Below are 22,707 nucleotides of genomic sequence, written 5' to 3' on the forward strand. Positions count from 1 at the left end.
ACGACCTGTACATCCTTGAACACGTTAATTCATACAAAAACACGTGCACGATTTTCGTCTGTTTAGTCGAACGCCATGTATGTACACAGATCCGCGGCACCAGTAGTCTCTTTCTCTTCACTCATCAACACTAACGTTGATTCATTTTGAGTCGTGCGCATCTGTATGTACACGGAAGTTTGAACCGAGCTTTCTACAACTGTACATCGTTCCCTTGGGCTCAAAATTTAAGGCGAACATGTATACTGTAACACAGTATGTGTGCCAACAGCAGGCATAGACGATTCGGTGGCGGACCAGCCAATGACGGCGCCACTAACAAATGGGAAAGTATATGAGGGATAGATCACCAGCGAAAAATTGTTCCCAAACCCAACTAACTCGCAAATGAGTATTTGGGACTGTGAATAAAAGGTGGAGCTAGGAGTCCGGCAAAATTGGCGGATCGATAATTGTTTAAGGAATTTTCTCATAGTGTTGTCTGTTAGTCTGTGCCTCAAGCACGAGTTCTAGCATCCGTACTGCTCGCTCCAAAGACAGAGAGCAGACATATAAGTTCCTTATATCCTTTTCCGAAAAACTGTGTAAACATTTAAATGAAAATACGTTGAAAATCACTACAGCATACAGGTTCGCATGCGTGAATCACCATTGTATTCAAGTTTGCACGACCCGTAGAGCGTTTGCGGGCCGATCGCAGCGCTGGTTAGCGGCAAGTTGCTACTTGCTGGTGACATTTCAAAACGACAAAACTTCACTTGTATATCAGTTTTCAGTGCTCCAAATGAAGCTGATGAAAGAGTATCCGTTTCTGTCCGCAGTCTACAGGAAAAAAAAGCGTTGCTAGAGGAGGAAGTAAAGCGGAGATTACAGGATGAAAAAGAATTCCACAAACGACGGCAGAAAAAAGAAGGAGAAGAAAAATAGTATCATTCGACGAGTTACAATATTTATAACTACTAACCAAAACAAGAATGCTATTTGACATTTGAACCCAATAATGCGGCAATCGCTTGCAAATAATCCTCGGTAGTGTAACTCTGCCTATTAGCGCTATTTTTTAAATATTGGCGTCGTTTTCCTGGCATGCAGTCCTCCGCTTCTTGCCTGCGGTACACAACTGATACTTGCTGATACACAACACTTGCCATTTCGTGTAGTTATACTCGATTTGCAATTCCGACGTTCCTACTATACCGTTACATCTACTGTGCCAACCCTCGATTTGGTTAGTTGTTCTAGGGATATTTTTCAGTATTTTCTCGAAAATCGACCAGATTTCTAGAGCATAAAGCGGCTCAGCACGCGAAACTCGCCTATCTCTTACTATTTGTCGTGCTCTATCCATGACGCATGTGTTTGGGGCCATACACTAATTACGTAAGGGCATATGGAGGGAGGGGGAATTTCAAAATATCTTACATTCTTATCTGAATGGGAGGGAGGGTTAGTCCTTTCTTACGTAATATCATAAAACAAGTGAAAAGTAAAAATTTGATGTGATTGTCTTGTGGATGGGTCTTAAAGTGCTTTTTCACACATCGTGTATACGGTTCAAGGACAAAATGTCGAGCTAGCAGAGTGTTCTGCGAATACAGGAGGAAAAAGAAAATAGCAACCAACTCAAGATCCACAATCCGTAGGAAATCAAGCAACCATCTGACAGACATTTCCGGCTCATTTGCGGATCAAATGCGGGACATTTTCACCAGCAAGAGGACACAACCCAGTCAGGATTGCAGATAAGTGAGAGATTTCCATTTTTTCATACCTTTTGCCTTTTTGTGATTCAACTAGTGTCGTTGCTGCTAGAAAACCCCGAGGCGAATCCTGGTCGCGCTGGGCTCGCTCTAATGTTTACAACATTTATATAAAAATGACAGTTTCGAGAGGCTCGTATCCAGAAGCGCAACCAGTATGTGTCAGTTTCAGTTTCGAGCAAAAATGACATAACAGTCAATGACCACATTTGTTTCTCTAACTAAAATTTGAACCCTTTATTGATCTGCCCGCGAAGACCGTTTCAGGCAGCATCTCTACGTCCTTTATTCGTGCAGTAGATTTATTTCGCATTATTTTCACTTTCTATGCTTGACTCTTTACTCTTCCAGACAGAGACCGTACGTAGGCCAATCTCATTTTAGAGTCTAACAAACGAATAATCAATTCTCAATATTCCAGAAAGTGATCCGTTTTCGGGGAATAATTGCCGTGCCCATTGGCTGAGGTATCACAAATAAATTTTTAATCTCGTAAGTTATCCTTATTCAGAATTGCTCACTGATGTTTCCAGATCCGAACAGTTCCGCGAGTTGATCATCCGTCGATAGCCCATCTTTTTCCCTCCGACAAACGCCAATGACAAAGCGTTACCAAGAAACCTCGGAAGTAGTAATTCTCCACACCCGTGCAATCACACCAAAACTGATAGGCATCCCCATACATTGATGAGCACTGATTCACAAAACACATACGTGATGCAGCATCTTCACTTAAAACTCCAGAGAAGGTTCCTAAACCCGTTGACCAACTTTTCAAGCCCTAATTTCACTTTGTTAGTCTTCACAATTAACACTAGATAGTTTCGAAAAAAAATTAGATATGGCTTAGAGTTGTAGCAATACTCCAACGGCCGGCTGTTTTGGAAATCAAATTGCAGCAGTTTAGGGACAACCACTCTCGATGGCCGGCCATCCAGAGTTTAAACACACGAAAAACATAACTAAATATCTCTTTCCTCTGAGTATACGTGCACTCCGATACTAACCATCCCACCGCATAAAAATATATTAATTTCATGGTCGCATTGCCTGCTTGTGGCGAATCCTAGACCTATACCTGTCCTTTAATCCAACTCCGTAATACCTATGGAAGCTGAGTCGGTGGCCTTCCTTAAATAGGTCTTACATCAACATTTCCTACCCTATCCTAAGTATCGGTGAAGATGGTAGTGGCCGGCAATAACGATTCTCATGTTATTGGTTTACTTAACTCAAAAGAGATAAAGTTCATTCCCGATCATTTATCCTACAAGCAAGATGAGTTGAACTACCTATACGCAACATGATAATCGTTAGTATACAATCTACGAATAACACCGTGCTTCGCAACGCAACGCAATGTAATATCATAAAACAAGTTTAAAACATGAAATCCATAAGGAAAAAATTCTTTTTAATAAGAAAAGGGAACTATTTTCATTTGTACCATATAATCCTTGTATATCAAACAATATGAGTAATTTTTTGGCTCTTGGTTGGACATTGTTCTGTTCGGGAACTGGAGTCACACTATGCCTTACAAGTTAAGAAGTGTTGATACCCTTCGTGTTGTTAGACCGACTTTGTTCTTTTCAAACATTCGATTCAAATCCGCAAGGTATCTGGAAAATGTTCCAACATGCGATTGTCAAAGATCTTGAATGTAGAATATTTCCAGAGTGTGAACTGTATTTTAATTCAAGAAAATTCGAAGATGGTTAACTCGGAGCTATGCGTATGATAAGCGTCACAGCTGGAACTCAGATTAAATTCATGCCAGAAGAGGTTATAAACTCTTTAAAATTCTACATCACAAGAAAATAGATTCAAAGGAAGTGGAATATAGCAAAGCATCATGTGGACCAAATTGGAGTTACTGAATATCTGACAACAGTTATTCTTTCTACTGGGCGAGATTGGCATGCAATTAAAATTCTGCAGATGATTACAGTTAAATTTTGTCATGAGTTTTCTTGTAATAATTCTATACATATCGTTTTCGCTATCTTATTATTTGATGATAAGATAATATGTAGGGGGAGGGGGAGTTCACCAAAATCTTACGAACTCTTATATGGGGGGGTGGGGGGAGGGTAAGGTTGAAAATCTCTAAAAAAGCCTTACGTAATTAGTGTACGGCCCCTTTACAACTCGTTTACAACATACTCCATAAATCCGAACAGCAGTCCAGGAGTTGTCGTTTGCAGTTGTAATGCAGCTCCTAATTTTTTCGCTGAAGCTTTCATCCTTTTGTTATTAAACGATCTTATCCTATCGTGTTGTTGCATATATTGCACAAGTTTTTACTCAAGTGAAAAAAACAAGCAGAGTGGTTTGCGTCCGGAAATTCGGATTTGCAGGCGTTAGTGATAGCCTTCTCGAAATCAGTCAATATCACAGTTGGTGCCAAATCAATATTGATTATTTCAGCTTCCTCAATGAGCCTGGCTAAAACCAAGGAGTTTTTATTCTCGGTTGATACGATTATCTAAAACGCCGATCGGCCATGCTGGTTTTAAAAACGACAGCTAACAACATTGTTTAATAGTTACTACTGATGAAACATTCGTCTCGATATATGATTGCTTGGATTTCAGTTTGCACACAAAGTTGTTTGCTGTCAGTTTTCACCCCCGCAGCCAGTTGCATGCTTACCTCGCTTCTCACCTAGTTACTACCAAAGACGAATCACCTTTAGAGCTCTAAATACCTTGGCTAAAACAGTTCGGTACAAATTCTCACTTTTGATGAACAATGTAAACAATTAGAAAAATATGTTCGTGGCGAGATGAGCCATGGATGTAAAACATTTAACGGAAGAGTCCAGGAACGCTATCAAAGGTCCCGTCCATCACACAATATTTGGAGGTCGACGTCTTTGCAAAGCATCATGTGTCCCAAACGTTAAGGCCCTTTCGCTGTCCATATGGTAACATCTGCCAAAAGAAATCTGTTTCCAGACACAGTTCGCATCAATTGGTCAGGAATGACGATTGCTCCTAACGAATCAGGCGCATTCGTAAAATTCTGAACCGTAGACCGAGCATGTTCTACAATTTCTCTCTGAGCATTTGTTGAGATGTGCTGTTAAACAGGTTACACACTGTGAGGAAATTATAACGAAGAAGACCGCAAAACCTTTGCTGGTTTACTCTAGTCTTCTGTAGCGTTCCGTTTTAAAACATTGCGCAGCTTCGTTTCCGCAACGTGAATCGGATCAACCGCGTGCTAATGCTCATTGCATGAGATAACAGTGTGTTGATCACACCGAGGACTAATCCACCTACTTGCTCGCTTAGGATTGCCAGCTTATTCAAATATCCGAAGTACAGCCAAAGTCAGAAACGTAAACTATTTTTCACTGTAAGATCTCCGGTTTCATGGATTCTTCTTCTTTTAAAAACTTACTATAACCCTGACCGATCATTTCGTTATCGATTGCAAATGACAGGGGTAAATCAATTCTTTTAAATCCTGAAATATTAGATACCGAATTGGTTTGATTAAGTTGCTGTAAGCTGTGTCCATCTGGTAAACTGACCTATATATGAAACAAAGGAGCAGACAACAAAAACCTTTATCTTATCGATTAATTTAGGAAATGCAATCACCTCTCTCGCTTTGTTCCGTGTGCAGTTGCAGTTTCTCACCCGACATAAACAGCAGTCCACTGTTGTGTTATCGAAAAGAAAACATGAGCCGTGTCAGTGATGAGATTGAGAACATACCGCTTAGAGATAGAAGGCAGAATCAGCACGAAATTGCCGAAAAGGATGGAGACGTTGAGGATATCATTCAAAAGATAGATGTACACAGCTTCACTGGATTGATGACGATATTAGCCATCAATTTTCAGCAACTCTTTTGGCTTATCAATGTTGGACCAGAGCTTGGGGTGATGTTCTATCTTTTGATAACACTTACATCAATTTCAGCTACTTTGGTGGTAAGATCATCGAATAAGATTTTAGAACGTATAGTAAACACGCGCGTTCTTCTAGATTACACTTCTTCCTCTTCGTGCTATATTGGAAGGCAACAAAAAGCCTAAAACCCGCAAAACTAAATGGTGGAAGTTTTTATATTATACGAGCCTTGTGTTGAACGTGATCGTATTTATTCTGAACCTAGTCCTACAAATTTTCGACCAAACTATGGAGAAATGCCAGGTTCTTCTCACTCAACCGTTGCCGATAAGTGATAAAACCAAATGACAATTAAGGTATATTGTTAGCATTACGAGTACATATTTATTGAACAATTCAAATGAAAGTCTTGAGGGTTTGGTCTTGGTTAAAAGAAAGTCGCATAAATAGAGTTTAAATGCAATAAAAGATACATAGATTTAACTTACAACTTGAACCAATGTTTTTATAAAACTGAACAACTGACTGGCTCGAAATGAAAACAAAGATACGTTTTCTAAAACATGCTGGAATTGTTGAGAATTTTGTTCTTGCGAACTTTCTGCAATTTGCACGCATTCACCTGTGACGCAAATCGTAGCGATTTAATTGTTTCGTTGAAGCAGTCTTGGAATGGCGAAACATTTACAAACATGAGCGTTTTCGAGTTGCCGCCAAGACTCGGCATAAGTAGGTGCGTTAGTTTCGAGTTCCTATATGGAATGTGTTCGTTTTTCTGAACCAGCGCCAAAATAACGTTGCTCAGTTCACTAAGGGATCGATTGATGTTCTTGGTTTCGTCCATCCTGGTGCTAGTCTTCGGACTCTCGGATCCAGCCAAATCGACTAGATTGATCGATCCAACGCTCAGTTCGCCCTTCTCTTCGTGCGTTCCGATTAGCTGCAACTTTGTAACCGCATGTGATCGCGATGAGCGCTCGTTTCCAACAGTGGCCGCCGTCGCTCGGTTTGATTTTGCGGTTGCCATCAGTTGGCGTAACTGATTTTTCGATTGCACCGTTTCTTCGATTACATTAGACACGTATACCTCGGTTTTGTTTTTCGCGTTCGCCATTCGAATTTCTAAGTCTTTCGTAGTACCAGATGAATCAAGCAGATCATACAGAATTTCGTTGTAAATTTCAAGGAAGTTGACTCTTATCTGAGAAATGGACAAAAATGTTATCTAAAACTTTAAACAACAATAAACGCTACTATTACACAATATATACCTCATACTTCCAGCCAAGACGTTTGTAATCTTCAACGGAGTTGAAAATCAGATCCACCGTTCGCGGAATAACACCGAGTTCGTCGGGTACACCATCCATGGTATATGTTTTACCACTGCCGGTTTGTCCGTAGGCAAATATGCAGACATTGTACCCGTCCAGCGCAGATTGGATCAGCGGTGCAACATTTTCGAAAATATCCTGTTGTGCCGTTCTCGAATGAAACACGTGATCGAAGCTGAACTCCATGCGCTTACTGCATCCATCTGAGGCGGAAATCTCCAACGATTGCTCATCTAGATATTTCCAAACACATTCAAGCCGATCCAGCTCGGATGCCAGCGGCGGCCGTACTCGACAGAACACTCGTATATTGCCTCTTAAATCCATAACAGCATTGTGCAAATCTTTTCGCTCAATGTTAGCTTTGAAAAGCAGTTCTGATTTTTTGTTATTGTCATGCTGGAGAAACTCATTTCTCTCCTCCAGAAGAGATGACTTTTCTTGCAGAGATTTGACCATCTCGCGTAGCTTCGTTCGTTCATCATCGGCCATAGTGTACTGTTTTTTTAGGGAGCTTAACTCAGCTTCCGTTTCGCTGAGATTGGACGAGAGTGACGCATTTTTCAATTTAAGGTTTTCATTTTCGCATAAAGCCGAGCGATGTTTTTCCTGTAATCGCTCGTGTTCTTTTTTGAGTTTATTCAACTCGTTAAGACAATCGTCATATTTCTGCGGCAAAGATTCTAACTCACTGTTTGCTTCAGTCAGCTTATCCAGCTTTGTTTTCAGCAATTGGTGTTTTTCAAGCAAATCATTAAAACGGGCTTTGTAATCGTACGGAGGAATCCTCTGTCTTATGTTCTTTTTCCCGGCTCCCCCATTCGACACGGTAGATTTTTCACTAGACACACTAGAATTTATCGCTGACGATTTGGCCAGACCGACTTTCGGCTTGTTCGTCATTGGCAGTTTTTTTACTGTGGCTGTATTTGATGTGGTTGGTTTGGCACCATACACCTTCCCTGTCGCAGTACTAGTAGCAGTAACCTTAGTAGCCTTTGCGGGGAGTGTACTGCTGATGGTTGACAACTGTCGTTTTATATGAGTTTGTTGCACGGAACTGTTGATGTTGCAAGTGGGCAGCGGTTTTGTTGTCAAATCTCCGGTGGAAAGGCTTCTCCGTAGCTGCGAGGGTTTCTGAACCTGTTTCACCAGATTGTTTTTAACCATTTGCGACACAGTAGCCGAGTTAATATGCAATTTGGTAGATGGGATTGATTCCAAGTTTGGAACAAATTTCGGCCTGTGGAAGTTAGGCCTGCTAAGATCGATAGCCGAGCGACTTCGACGCATCTTTGTTTTATTTATTGTAGCAACACGCACAAGCTCTGGCGAGGCAACCCGTTTTCCATTGTAGTCCAACTCCAAAGGCACATTCAACAAATCCGTCAAGGGCAAACGAGCATTTCCTGGCAAACTGGCCATTCCAGTGGGCTTTTTGACAAACATTGGCTTAGGTATTTTTGACTCCATTTTTATCACTGGCTTCTGAAAATAAACTTCATTGATTTTTCCAATCACTGTAATCGGTTCAATTATTTTCACACACCGTACGATTTTACTACATAAATGAGCGTTGAACGAGATTTTCAAGCTTAATTCAGTAGAAAAACTGTTTTCAATCAATACTTCCTCGATCTATGTTTACGTTTCAATTAATACTCCTAACCGTTTTTCTTTTGAAGCGAGCGTCGTGATAAATGCAACGAATTACAAAATCGCTGTTTGGAGAACTCAGTACAGAGTAACCGTCAAATAACTCAAACCAGTCAGCAGCACAGCGCCCCAAGCGACGAGCATTGGATATACTTAATATGTTTAACTGTTAAAGGAGAAGTGAGAAGGCATGACATATACCTACTTTCACCAACGACTTGCTTGTCCTTGCTTTCACTATTCTTGTAAAGAACTCATTGATGGGATCTCAGAAAAAGCATCAAAATATCTAGCCAAACATTTGAAAAGGGCCTATCTGTAAAATGTAAACATTGAGAAAATTGCTAAAGAAGGTTTGGTCAGATTCATTAGAGCTTGTTCAGGAGTGTTTCAGCTCTAGATTGATAATTTTGACAGTTCTATAATATCAAACTGAAAATTTTAAAACTAGAAAATTTATTTTTCCCCAGTCTATCGGTTCTTAGTGTCTGTGCTGAAAACTTTGCAAGTATTTAAAACGCAGTTCTAAAAGTGTTTTTAAATCAGCAATAAATAGAACGGCGTCGTATAACAGTTTTAAATTTTAAAACAAAACTGTTCGAAATTATAAAACAAAACGCTCTGTTGGGGATGTGAATGTTTCAATTCCAGTTCTACTTTGAAACTCCTATACAAAATAAAACGCTCCTGAACATCCCTTTATAATCCTATTTAGGGAATTGATACTATTATATTTCGTTTGTTTACGCATATTGCTCCTACGTGTATACCTCACACAAAAAAATACTTTTTAGGTCTGATATTACACCCAAAGGCACACTTACACCCTCGTAGAAAATGAACTTCAACTCGATGCGCTCCAAATTGTTTTTTACTATATGAAAATGGAACTAAACCATAGTACAGTCGTGATTCGCTAGTTGGACACTTTAACTGGACCGCTTTTTAGTTGGACCTCCGCTAGTTGGACCATTGTCCAACTAAAAAGCATCTGAACGTCAAAATCTCGTGTCAGATTTACTTTGACAATCAATGTGACAATATTTAGAGATGCGAATAGATGCATTTTTCTTAAAGAAATGTAAACGTTATGCGTATTGATTTTACACATAGATTTTTGCAATTAGCGGAGGCAGATAGACACTATTTGCTGGCACATAAACCTAATGTGTTTATTTACAAGACATTAATCTTACATTCACATTTCATAACTATAAGGCACTTAAAACCCGATTCTATAATAATACGCACATATAACTTATGTGTGCGCATACACAGTTTATAGGTATGTGTGCGCGTGATAACATTAGTATTTCTTCTTCATATGGATTTCAAGTTGTTTGAAGCAAATAGAATTATCGTTTGGATTTTTTTCAATGTTTACACTGCCAACATCTCCTTTGGAGATTTTTTGGCATTTGTCAGTCGGTCCAACTAGAGTCTGTATACAATATAGAGTCCCGTACAGAGGAATGCGCAACACTGCGTGGCATACAGACTATTTATTTTTTTCTGGCAACCGGAATATTTGCTGTAACTTTGAGTGACTTTGATCAAATCACAAAATAAATTCATACTGAATGAAAAATTAAGTAACTTTATCGTGGCAAACGGAACATCCCAGCGAAAACCATTTCAAACATTATTTAATCTGATTTATTGAATGCTATTTAATCAATGAATAACGCGTTTAAATTTATTCAAAGGATTTGAGTCAACGCAGGAATTTTTCAGGTTATTTTAAGCGGAAACCATATCACTGTGACAGAACAATAATTACCATTTGCAGTGAAGTCCAATGTTATACTATAATACCAAAACAAGACTTTTACAGTAACTAGGGTTGGCTATGTGTTGATTTTTATTTTTTTAATGTTATTTAACAAATCATTTTGTTCCACGCATTTCACATTAATGCTAATTTACTGAATCATTGTTTATTAGAAAATGAAATTAATTATCACTTGAAATTTTAGTGTAAATTTATTGCAACAACACTGCTTGAATAACGTCCAACTGTTCGTCAATATAAAGATAACTTGAAGTTGCTTTCTTTATCATAGTTCATATCTGAAATTCCTTCATCATCTTACAAGTTGGACGATATAAAATGGTTAAAATCAGTTCAAATCAAAAAGAGTATAATGAACAGATGGAAGAAAAAGTAAACCAGGTGGTACCAAATATAGTCTTGGTCTAAAATGTCTTCCTTTTTTCAGGTGGATCTTGTGGAGTTGGAGTATTCTGAAGATTTTTGACGCTAGCGTGTTCGATGACTCAGAGCGTAATCTAGTGTACCATATTGCAGGATACATTCTTAAGAGGGCTGGATGTTGTTGGCTCGAATCAAAACTTGTCGAAAGTAAACAAAGTTCATTTTATATCGTCAAACTGGCGCCTGGCGAAATTGTTAGAATTCCACGGGGTGCTGGAGTGACTAGTTAGAATCGCTTGTGTTACTGGTGCCGGAAAACGAATTAGAACCAGCTAGATTTCCGGCTCCTTGACGGTTGAACTTTACTGGGTTCCGGTAACCATCCGATACCCTTCAGGAACCTCTGTTTAAGGGGTACCATTTCAATGCGGCTTAGACGCATAACCGATGCCTAGGAACCGAAGCGACGCAAAGCCGTATTTGTTTTTTATCGCGCTGGAGAGAATATTTCGGGACGTCACGAGTCTCGTCACTTGTAATGAAAACGTTTCATCAAACCTGGCAACACTCAGGAAATCACTTACCATAAATATCTTTGAACAAGAATGTCATAATATTCGCAATTAGATAATAGAGTGTTTTGTAACGTTCCGTTTGTGAATTTATCAACTATACAAAAAGGGGAAAATAAGCCTGATAGTCGTTCAATGGCACTGTAGAGGTTCATTGAATCAATTAAAATATGCATTCATCACGTTCTTGTGAACTTGCTGATTTTTGTAAGCAATATAAGAAATGAGAAAAAGTAAATACCCGAGTATTTGGTGACCATTCCTGTAAGATAACCGCAATGGTATTTGGACCTTAAAAAACCATTATCTGAAGTTTCCTCTTATCATTAGCGAAACGATAAACCAACGCTACCGGCAATCATATTGACTATTCCACTTATGGTCAGCGCCACTTGTACCATTTGCCGAATAGGTCGTTAAGTAACGTTACCATTCAAAAATGCCAATTTCTTCAAACAAATTTTAGGGAATATTATAAGGGGAATGGTGATCTTATAATCCATTTTTGCGGTACTACATTGTTATTGGATATAACATAAGGTACATTAAACATTCTACCATAAACATTTCTTCACCATGCTGTGCGATTAGTATAATCTTACACTACACACAATTCATTTAATGTTTTTTTGCAATATGACAAATCGTGACGCAAAACAAACATGGTACTATACCACAAATCGTTTCGATCATTTGGTGTATTGTAACCACAGATAACCATTTCTCGAATAGTACAGTTATAGTTTTCGAGTGACACTATGCGATGGGCAAAATGTGATGAGTGTGTATAATAAACTACTTTATCGACACTATCAAATGCGGCTGATGTAAAAAGAACTTTATAAATGTTTTTTTCTGAATCACCCAAGAGCCTCTTCCCCCTCCCCCCTCATCAGTTCGAATAACTTTTTTTATTCTATCGATTTATGGTAATCTGTGATTTGATTGCATGCCGTCCTCCATGTTCGGTTGTTGACATCTTATGGTGGTGGTACTGCCGCTTTTACCAATTGAGCTATTTCTGTAATCTTGTGGAACGTATTTTGGTCTTCATAACAATCTAGCCAATTAGAAAGAGGGTAAATCGACATGACATATACTAATAAACTGTTGATGATTACGAATGACCATGATTGTAAGAGCCGAATAATTACGAAGCATACCGTATATGGTTGGAACTTCAATTCAAATTTTCCCTTAATTTTCCTTGAATTGGTTTAAGAGGAGGTTTGCGAGCCTTTCGGTGATGGTGAGCCGTGTGTTTGATACAATACATTCATATATAATCTATAAACCGTTGAATCTGGTTGGTTAGGCAAATCGAGAATCTGGATGATGCATCCGTTATTAGAATTGACCATCTCTCCTCGTCTTCACAGGTGTAGCAACTTTCGGCAGCTGTGTACTTACGATGTTAAAAAGACTCATGATGTATACGAAAAATGTAATACATTTACATTGATCCACTTAAGAAAAAGGTATAAGCTCGGGTATTAGAGGAGGATTGAAATTATTGAGTTGCTAGGACTGCAATACATGGTATTAGCCCTTCTTTAGAAGTCCATCTTAAATTCGTGAAGCTCCTTACTACTAACAGAACTTCTTAAACGGCAGTACGATGTGATATATTTTGCCATATACGAAATTTGATTATGATTAGTTTTACCACAGATAACAGACGTTTAGGCTCGATTTGAATAGAATCCGAATAAATCAGACGTCTGAAACACGTTTGGCAAACGTTTGTGGATGGCGCAGTGATCGATACAATGCAGTTAGAGTGCAGCTGTCAAACACGTATAGCAAACAGTTGCGCAGATGGCAATAGTGAAACACGGATTTCCAACGTTTATCAATTTGAAAGTTTACACAGGTTTTTAAAAAATTTTTGTTCTAGTCTAAATGTCTGTTATCTGTGGTTTTACCATTTTGCTGAATGTGCTTATAAACAAATTGTTGCTATAGATGAAATGTGAATTAATCTAATCGATCTTCGCTGAGTAAAACATTATTGACAGCCTTTTGGATTCATTTCACCTTTTACAGAAATGTATGAATCTTTAGATTTTGTCCAAAAACGAAACCTGTACGCCAAAAATTAAATTTGGAATTTCTTTTATCCAACCTAAATAATCTGATTTCCGCTTGGTAAGAAATAATAATAAAGTATTAAAGCACTTTATCCGTGGATAAATTATTATTTTTTCCCAATAAATATGTGCAATAAACAAAGATTCGTTATTTCATTTTAACAACACATTCAATTCAATATAAAGGATTATTGAAAACTGTAACCAAACGATTCGACTTGAGGTGAACATTATGGCAATCTTGTAAGGAAATTGTAACGATACACGTTTTTCTTTAAAGCAAACCTTACAGAACCATATGAAAACGACTACCATCATTGTGACTTCAATTCAAATAGTTTCGATATATTTTTTAATAATCCTGCGGAAGCACCTCAATGCTTTTCTAACATACAATATTATATTATAACGATTCCCTATATTGTAACAATAACTCGTATCTTCATTCTATAATTTTACAGGAAAATGCATTTATCGTAATATCATAAATAGACCTTAACGTATGTGGTTACCATAGCACTTATGATTTTTGTATAATATGGAGGATTCCAGATAAAGTTTTTATTTATGCGGGTATATAAACAAATAGTTTTTCACTCCTATTATTGTAATATTTTTCCTGCCAATAACAATACTCCCCTTGCGAGCACGCATGATGGCATTGCTAAAGAAGTATGTTTGTTTACTTTGCACGATAGGTAGCTGGTGACATGTTCGATTGGTAGATTTGGCTTCATTCTGTGCGAGCCTTTATATAAGTAAACAACGCCTTTGGGTCCAACTAGCGAATCAAATTCGTTAGTTGGACAAGACTGTGGTCCAACCAGCGAATCACGACTGTACATTAATATACTTAGCGAATCCACGCACAATTATTTGATATAATTAAATCAATGTAATAATATTCATATTTCCCGATCATTTTAAATATTCCGCGATGAAATATGTTCCCAGTGGATATTTCACTTGATCACCGGGAGTGTAAACGAGATGATGGACGGAATTGGTGCGGAGTGGTGAATATAAATGTCATCGCTGTTCACGGTGAACGTTCGCCTTCGAATACCAGATTGCATTCTGACAAACTGTAAACTGCCAGTCGACCGTGAAACCGTTGTTCACTGAAGAAACTGTTCACGACGTTGTCCACCGTGAACAATGGAAGGTATTCAACACTTTTCACGGAGAGTCTAAATAGTGCTTAAAGTCTTATTTAAAACCTCGGTGAAAATGAACGTGAACTCGATGCGCACCACATTGTTTTTTTTTTTCAATATTTCACTTATTAGTGCATAGAAATTGATGAAACTGGGACTAAACGATAGTACATTCATATACTTAGTGAATATATGCACAATTATTCGATATAATTGAATCAATGCAATAATATTCATATTCCCCGGTCATTTTAAATATTTCACGGTGAATTCTGCTGGTTCGTAGTGGATAATTCACTTGTTCACCCGGAGTGTAAACGCGACGATGGACGGAATTGAACGGCGAACGTTCACCCTCGAATACCAGATTGCATTCTGATAAATCGTAAACTGGCAGTTGAGCGTGAAATCGTTGTTCGCTGATGAAACTGTTCACGACGTCGTTCACCGTGAACAAGGGAAGGTGATCGATCGTAGCGGTTGAACCCATTCCTGCCTTCCGATATTAGATCATCACAAACGAACGAAACACAAATTGGCGAAACAAAAGACAGACTGTGATATGATAGTACAACACACAGTGCTGGACAACGATCAACCGACCGCCACTGACGGTGGCTGAACTAGACTGTCGTGAATTTTATTTGGCGCACTTTATCATAGATAATACAACGGCGAGCATGTGCACAGATTGCGCTCTGCTGCAACATGCTTCCCCACCAAAACGAATGTTTTTTTTATCAACAGCTGCATAGTTGGTTGATAGGGGTTTAATAAAATCAAATGACGGGCACTGCAGAACTGTCAAAATGAACTTCGAAATGTTTCCGCCATTGTTGTAACTTTGGACGGTGGTATTCCATTAAGGTGACATGATGGCGTTCAGCGATTTACTTTGGCGGAGCACTTGCTGATGATGAAAGCATTTGGGGACGTTGCGATCCGTGCAACTGGGAGTTGATCCCGCTGGAGTAAAGGCTAGTTTACAGTTCGGAAAACGTGTCACGGGATTTGGGTCCCTGTGTATTTTAAATGGAGCTCGGGATTTCAAATCCCGTGACGGGAAATGAGTCTACACAAAAATGACAGTTTTCCTGAAGTGTAAACTCAACCACGGGAAACATCACGGGATTTTAAAACTCTCCACACAAAAATCCGGCCTGGAACAATTCAACACAAATTGTTTCCGACGGGGAAAATAGTATTTTTGGAAGGTTTGCAATTTGCTGCAAGTTGGATACTGTTTGAATTTTTAAGAAGCAGCAGCGTTTTTGGTTTGACAGTTTGGAGAGATCTCGGCGGGAAATTTTCCCTGATCAAATCCCGACCCAAATCCCGTGCGAAATCCCGTGATCCATTTCCCGAACTGTAAACTAGCCTTAATGCCTTCCACTAAGCGGCTGCAAGTACGCCCACACCGGCTTAGCTCCGCAGGGGATGATATTGCTAAGCGGCTGCATACTTGCCCACACCGGCATAGCTGAAGTGAAGCGAAATAGAATCGTAATCGATTGTCTTCACAAAAATTCCACTTGAATAATCGGTTGACAGGATGTTGTGGCACGGCGGAATCAAAGACAAATAATACCTATGAACCTAATATTATTATTATTCCATAAAATTGTTACACTGTCGAAATTTTGAAATTCATCGAACGTGAGGAAGTAGAGCTAATACAGCATTTTTAGCGGAAAGGTTGGTCATTTAGGAGATGTAATCGCGCAAATTTAAAAATATAGTTTTAAAACCGAAAATCTAGAACCTACGTTTTAACTATAACGAGGTGCAAAGATTTAATGCGGGCTTGATATTCTGCTCACAATCTAACGCAAAGTTTAAAAAATTGGGATTCGGTGCAAAATACGAGCATCTCAGGATAGAGGGAAAAACAATAATCAAGATATTAATATTAATTACACCTTTTTTGAAAACAAAAAAAGTTTTTTGATTTAAATGGATTTTTTCATTGTTTTCAAAAGAAAAGCATATTTCAACTAACAAATGACATGCTTTGTTTCAAAAAAAGATATGACAGATTCAAACAAAATTATCATTGAATCTACACAAAGTCCTATGAGGGCTTGTTAGTAGAAACAACAAACTTTTTTTTGGAATCTAATAACTAATATTTTTGAATCTAAAAAAATGCAATTAGGCCATGATTCAAAAATATATATTTTTGATTTCTAAGAGAATTATTTTGGAATTTTACACTACGTTCACACAACAAGTTAAAACGTGTTTTAACGCTACCCAAACAGAAAGGAATATCGAAATTGATCGCAGAAACGTTAAATTTACAACAGTTTTATTTATTAACAACAACTTTTCTTGTAACATCAATGTACTTATGATGCAGTCCTTCATGCCTCCAAAATCTACAACGGAAAAACAATGTAAATCGATGTTTTTGATTTCCGAATATATGGGAAAAGATAAATTTTTTCATTGTTACATCACTTAACGACTTGTAAATTTTAAATTTAAATTTTCGTTGTAATGTAACAATAAAAAATGCTGTAATACTGTTGTGCATTTCTATTCGGGTATCTTGATGACATTTTTCTTGTTGCTAATTATTATAACGTGTTTTAACTCTGTAGTGTGAACATAGTATTATATACATTTTTCTGCGTGTTGTAATGTGACGTTACATAAAAATGTGTGGAAAAGATCCCGCGTGTTTTATTGTAAAAGGCCAATAAGCATACTGTCAAAATTCCGAACTAACCGTGATTCGTCGAGACATTTAACGAAAAAGAAAAGTTTTCTCGTTCGTCTATTTCAGTGATTTATAATCGGCGTGTAATGATTTGTGCGGAAATTCCCCTTAAAGTTAATTTTGACAGTATGCTTTTTGACCCTTTTCAAAAAACACGCAAATGTAAAATTGATATGTAATTTCACCAATATATTTGAAATAAAATAATAATTTCCGCAAAGAAACTTCAAACTTGTTGCTTAAGTTAACTCAACACGTCCGTTTGAACAAGTACTCGAGAAATCATAACGATTCGGATCTCGACGCACTCGGATAACTCAACACGTCCGTTTGAAAAAGTACTCGAGAAATCAACGATTATCGGATCTCAATATCTCATTGATGGTGAGTGCCATTGTCGGATTAGTACTCCGAATACCGATCACTCCGACATTTTTGACATTTCACGAAAAGAGGTTTTTATTTCAGTGGCACATTCGTTCTGTCTGGTTTCCTCGTTGGCTAGTATAGCAGTACAGATATTCTTTATTGTGTCCCTTTAGTATAACCATCCGACGGAAGCATCTCGGATTGCCCTTGATCCGAACGGATGCTAAACTCGGCTGAGACATGATCTGTGATTTTAGTTCGCTGTGCTAGGATTGCTTTGCTGATTGCCAATTCCATCTCTTGGCAGCCTGTTGGTTATCTTTCTATCTCGTCATCTTTGTCCGAAATTATCCTAAAAGAAATACTATTCACTGGAACTGGAATTACGGCCCGTACTAGTCCATAGTGGCACTCTTTTTTGGCCATTAGTTTTCCGTTTTTATTTTTCTTTTTTTTTGTGTTGAAATTTCATTTTTTCCAAAATTGACGAGGAAAAGCTGGATTATTCAATCGTCTTCGAAGCGATGGCTGACAGACTAACCCAGCTTCAGGACACCGTGAATCAGGTCAGTGCAGCTTAGTGTAGTTTGAAATAGGAAAGCTCATAATCTATCCTTTCAGCAAGCGGAGCACTTCTGCAACAGCATCGGAATCCTGCAGCAGTGTTCGGTTCCGAGCAAATTTTCCGGTTTCGAACGTACTGGTTCACAGACTCCCCTGCAAAATCAGCAGGAAGATTATGCCCAGCTTTTCTCAACGTTGATCTCACGGTGTGCCAAGGACATCGATACGCTAATAGAATCTCTGCCAAGCGAAGAAAGTTCAATCGAACAACAAGTACAAGCGTTGAAGCGGCTTGAAATTGAAAATCAGGATTCTGCAGAGAAGCTCGAAGAGGTTGTACGGAAAGGTGAAATGTTGCTAGAAAAGATCCAGGCCGCACTCAGCGATATTGCACAGTCTCAACTCGATATGCAGTATTCCTCATCGCCCAAGAAACAATGATCCATAGAAGCGGTGCTGCCAGTAAAGATGCGTCCCCAAGAAAGAAAAACCAGGTGGGTTAGAGTTTTTCAGTTTCCTTCTATCAATGCGTATATCGTAATAATGAAACTAGTGATAATATAAATATACTTAGGAAATAGCAGCGTAACGATAAGTTAACTCAATCGAAAAAAATTGTCAATCCAACACGTGTTTAATTTACGTAGAGAGTAATGAGATTAGCACCCCCTTTGCTATTCTGAGATGATACTGAAAAAAGTAACTACCATATTTTGCCCAATACCTACAACCTATCATAATTCGTATGATGGCGCAAATATGAAAATCATGCCTACCTATTGTATATAAAGAAATAAACATACGGTTTGCGGCATTCTCCATTTTTTGGGTATTCTGCATAGAATCTCACCGACAATTCAAAATCTTTTATTCAACAATCGTCCCTCGTGGTCTTGCTAAACAATTAGGTGTCGGTGGTCATTTGGAATGATGTTGTTTAATATAAGTTGTCCATAATCGCATATTTGTCCCATGTTTTATGAGATTCCCTATCAATATGGAACTAACTCGCGATTACAGTTGACATATTTTATCGGAAAAAAATGCAAAAATCTATGTGTAAAATCAATTGGCGATTTGCGGCAAAACCAAAATTAGTCATGCGACACCTATGATTCAGCTCATGAACTGGCAAAGTGATACAATTTGCTTTTTTTCACCCGTAAGTGAGTCGTAGCTTACAACAAAATCTTCATTATCTTCTCGGAAAAAGCTAACCACTGCCAAAATATGAATGAAACGAGTAAGAAATTTAGTTTTATTTGCAATTATTCTGAAAGTACAGCCATTTGCAACTATTTGACTCATACATTTCTTCGAAATGTAATCGGGGTATTATTGTGGTTATAAAAAATCGTTCCATAAATAAAGTTCCAACTCGAAACCGAGACCCAATCAGCACCAATGTCAAACTCCTATATATTTTGAACTACGTAGGAGATTCAGTGAAGACTATCGGAGAGAAGGATCGGCTGTGCATGATACAAAGCTGACACTTTCCTATTAGCCGGATATATTCTTTCCTCGCGTGATCTGGAGAGTTTCATGAATTTACACCATCTCATGAAGGTTTAGCTTAACTTAGGACGAACGGGAAATGCTGTTGCGGCGGCTACGGTGCTCAACAAATTACATTTCGAAACAGCGCGCATATAGCTCTGCGAATAATATTAGAAACCACTATGTTTTACACTCTTTTCGCAAGATGTTTACTCATCATCTGATAAAATGATGATTTTCCTCCATTTTCATAAACAATTATCAACAAATTGATCGGTAATTTGGCGTTTAAAAGTCATTTTTTACCAATGTTTACAGAAAATATATGCACTATGACAGAACAGAATAAAATCAGCAACACTTTCCTTCCAGCGCTATCTGCGAGCGGTTTCAACGTAGAATCGCCAATAGGCATAACGTTTACTTTTTTTTGAGTGCAGGACATATCCTGGTTTTGAACTGACTCTCCTGGTGTCCTGGGATGTCGAGGAAAATGGTTGAATTTTCCTGGGTTTTATCCTCTAAGCCAAAAATATTTTTTTCAATGAGTCTTCGCTTTATTCACTATGTTCCAGGTCACAGTTACGGCCGACCTTAACCATAACTGCAACGTCGACTCCAAGGTAAACTAATTCTCAAGCAGAATACGAGAAACAAAACCATAAATAGTTTAGTCTACCAATATACCAACCGATGTCTCTTCTTGCAAGCAGATATCTGTCAAGATATCATCAGCTGTCAAAAGTTTCAAAATGGTGCTATCGGAATTCTTTGATTCTGCTGTATTGGTCCACCTTAATTTCATTTTGTTTGATCACGAAATCTTTCGAACATGTCTTTCCTGTGAAATGTTTCAAGCTCATGAAAAATAAATAAACAATACAACAGTAACTATCGTGGAATAACTTTTTTTTTATTTTTTTTTCATACGTTTATTTGACACGGCATTTGCAATAGCTTTTTACGCCAGTTTCTTTTTTTACATAGCACGTTACAAAAATCCTTAAGACTAATTTTAACTATACTAGTACTTTGTCTAAAACTAACACTGAAATCACTTTATTGTTTGCTTTTTTCCTTACATTGTTGTATTTCATACTGATCTAGTATTTTCGGGTGTATTTATTTACTTTTTTTTCTGTTATTGTCTAAATTTAAAAACTAAATATTCTAGGTTCCTTTAATTGGTGAATGATTAGCCTTGGGTGAGAGTATGAGGAGATGAATTTAATTAAATTTTGACAGACACTGTTTTTAGAAAATGATAGATAAGTTCCATGTATAGAGGATCGCGATACGCCAGGATGTCTCTAACAGGAACATGGATTGGTCTTCCTCGGACTTGTAAAGAATCTACTAATTGTGATCTGGCTTCACGATATTCAGTGCAGGACCAAACAACATGCTCAATGTCATGGTAACCTTCTCCACAAGCACAATGATTACCCTCAGCGAGCCCAATACGACGGAGATGCGCATCTAAAGTATAATGATTGGACATGAGCCTAGACATCACACGGATGAAGTCCCGACTTACATCCAATCCTTTGAACCATGCCTTCGTTGATACTTTAGGGGTAATTGAGTGTAGCCATCGTCCCATATCTCCATTGTCCCAAGATGTTTGCCAACTAGCAAGTGTCCTCTGTCGAGAAGCGCTATAAAATTCATTGTAAGCGATGGGTCTTTCATATATTTCACCATCTAGTGCACCAATCTTGGCTAAATTATCAGCTTTCTCATTGTCCGCAATAGAGCAATGGGCGGGGAGCCACACTAGGGTAAATTTATAACATTTTCTTGTCAGGTTACTCAGAGATTCTCGTATCTTCCCCAAAAAGAATGGATCGTGATTATCAATCCTCTTTGAGCGTAGAGCTGCAATTGTGCTGAGACTATCAGTGAGGATAAAGTAATGGTTCGGGGGTAAAGTATTAATTATTTGCAAACTATAGTGAACTGCTGCTAGTTCCGCTATATAAACAGAGGCGGGTTCTGCAAGTTTGAGAGAAATTGAAAAATTATTGTTGAAAATACCGAAACCAGTGGCCTCATTGATTCGTGACCCATCAGTGTAAAACATTTTAAGGCAGTCTATGTGTTGATATTTACTTGTGAATATTTTAGGGATCTCCCGCGAGCGTAGACGATCCGGAATTCCACGAATCTCTGCTTGCATGGACGTGTCGAAGAATAAAGTGGATTCAGGAATATCTAGTATATTGACGTATGTGGGAACATACCTAGCAGGCGTTATTTCTTGTGACATGTGATTGAAATACACTGTCATGAATCTGGTTTGGGGTTGAAGCTCGACAAGTCTTTCAAAATTTTCAATTACCAGTGGGTTCATAACCTCACATCGAATAAGTAAACGAGAAGAGAGATCCCAGAATCGGTCTTTTAAAGGAAGAACTCCCGCTAGTACTTCAAGACTCATCGTATGGGTCGACTGCATGCAACCTAAGGCAATTCGTAAACAGCGATACTGTATCCGTTCCAGTTTAATAATGTGAGTGTTCGCAGCTGAACGGAAACAGATGCACCCATATTCCATTACTGAAAGTATTGTTGTTTGATACAATCTTATCATGTCACTTGGATGAGAACCCCACCATGATCCAGTTATTGTTCGCAGAAAATTTATCCTTTGTTGGCATTTCGTTATTAGATACCTAATGTGGCCTCCCCATGTGCCTTTAGAATCGAACCAAATTCCAAGGTATTTAAAAGTCAGGACTTGGGCTATCGTTCTACCAACCAACTGAAGCTGAAGCTGAGCTGGATCACGCTTCCTTGAAAAAACAACCAACTCTGTTTTCTCCGTAGAGAAATCGATGCCTAACTTCAAAGCCCAACTTGATAAATTATCCAAACTATCTTGCAGTGGTTGTTGTAAATTTAAGGCTTTTGGTCCTGTAACAGAAACCACGCCATCATCTGCAAGTTGCCTTAGAGTGCA

General features: G+C 38.3%; 2 protein-coding genes and 1 long non-coding RNA gene across 4 annotated transcripts; 2 read left to right on the forward strand and 1 right to left on the reverse strand.

Moving 5' to 3' along the window:
- Window positions 1-1,995: 1,995 nt before the first annotated feature.
- LOC131683849 (uncharacterized) lies at window positions 1,996-2,853 on the forward strand. Its single transcript, XR_009304576.1, has 3 exons — window positions 1,996-2,120; window positions 2,182-2,227; window positions 2,294-2,853. It is a non-coding gene; the product is annotated as an uncharacterized LOC131683849 (long non-coding RNA).
- A 3,129-nt stretch (window positions 2,854-5,982) lies between these two features.
- Window positions 5,983-8,716, reverse strand: LOC131683843 (protein claret segregational). Of its 2 annotated transcripts, none has more exons than XM_058966193.1 (3): window positions 8,510-8,716; window positions 6,898-8,445; window positions 5,983-6,827 (listed from the first exon to the last, which is right to left on the reverse strand). In XM_058966193.1, the coding sequence occupies exons 2-3, from the start codon at window positions 8,431-8,433 to the stop codon at window positions 6,183-6,185; spliced, it is 2,181 nt and encodes a 726-aa protein (XP_058822176.1). In that variant the 5' UTR covers window positions 8,434-8,445; window positions 8,510-8,716; the 3' UTR covers window positions 5,983-6,182. The 2 variants fall into 2 exon arrangements, with proteins under 2 accessions (XP_058822176.1, XP_058822175.1); XM_058966192.1 differs by having other exon boundaries at window positions 5,984-6,827; window positions 6,898-8,448; window positions 8,510-8,715.
- Window positions 8,717-17,759: 9,043 nt separating this feature from the next.
- LOC131683847 (mediator of RNA polymerase II transcription subunit 21) lies at window positions 17,760-19,089 on the forward strand. Its single transcript, XM_058966200.1, has 2 exons — window positions 17,760-18,247; window positions 18,303-19,089. Exons 1-2 carry the CDS (start codon window positions 18,206-18,208, stop codon window positions 18,684-18,686), a joined length of 426 nt encoding a protein of 141 aa, XP_058822183.1. The 5' UTR covers window positions 17,760-18,205; the 3' UTR covers window positions 18,687-19,089.
- The last annotated feature ends 3,618 nt before the right edge of the window (window positions 19,090-22,707 follow it).

This window comes from Topomyia yanbarensis, chromosome 2 (assembly GCF_030247195.1).
Source record: "Topomyia yanbarensis strain Yona2022 chromosome 2, ASM3024719v1, whole genome shotgun sequence".
NCBI classification, from domain to species: domain Eukaryota; kingdom Metazoa; phylum Arthropoda; class Insecta; order Diptera; family Culicidae; genus Topomyia; species Topomyia yanbarensis.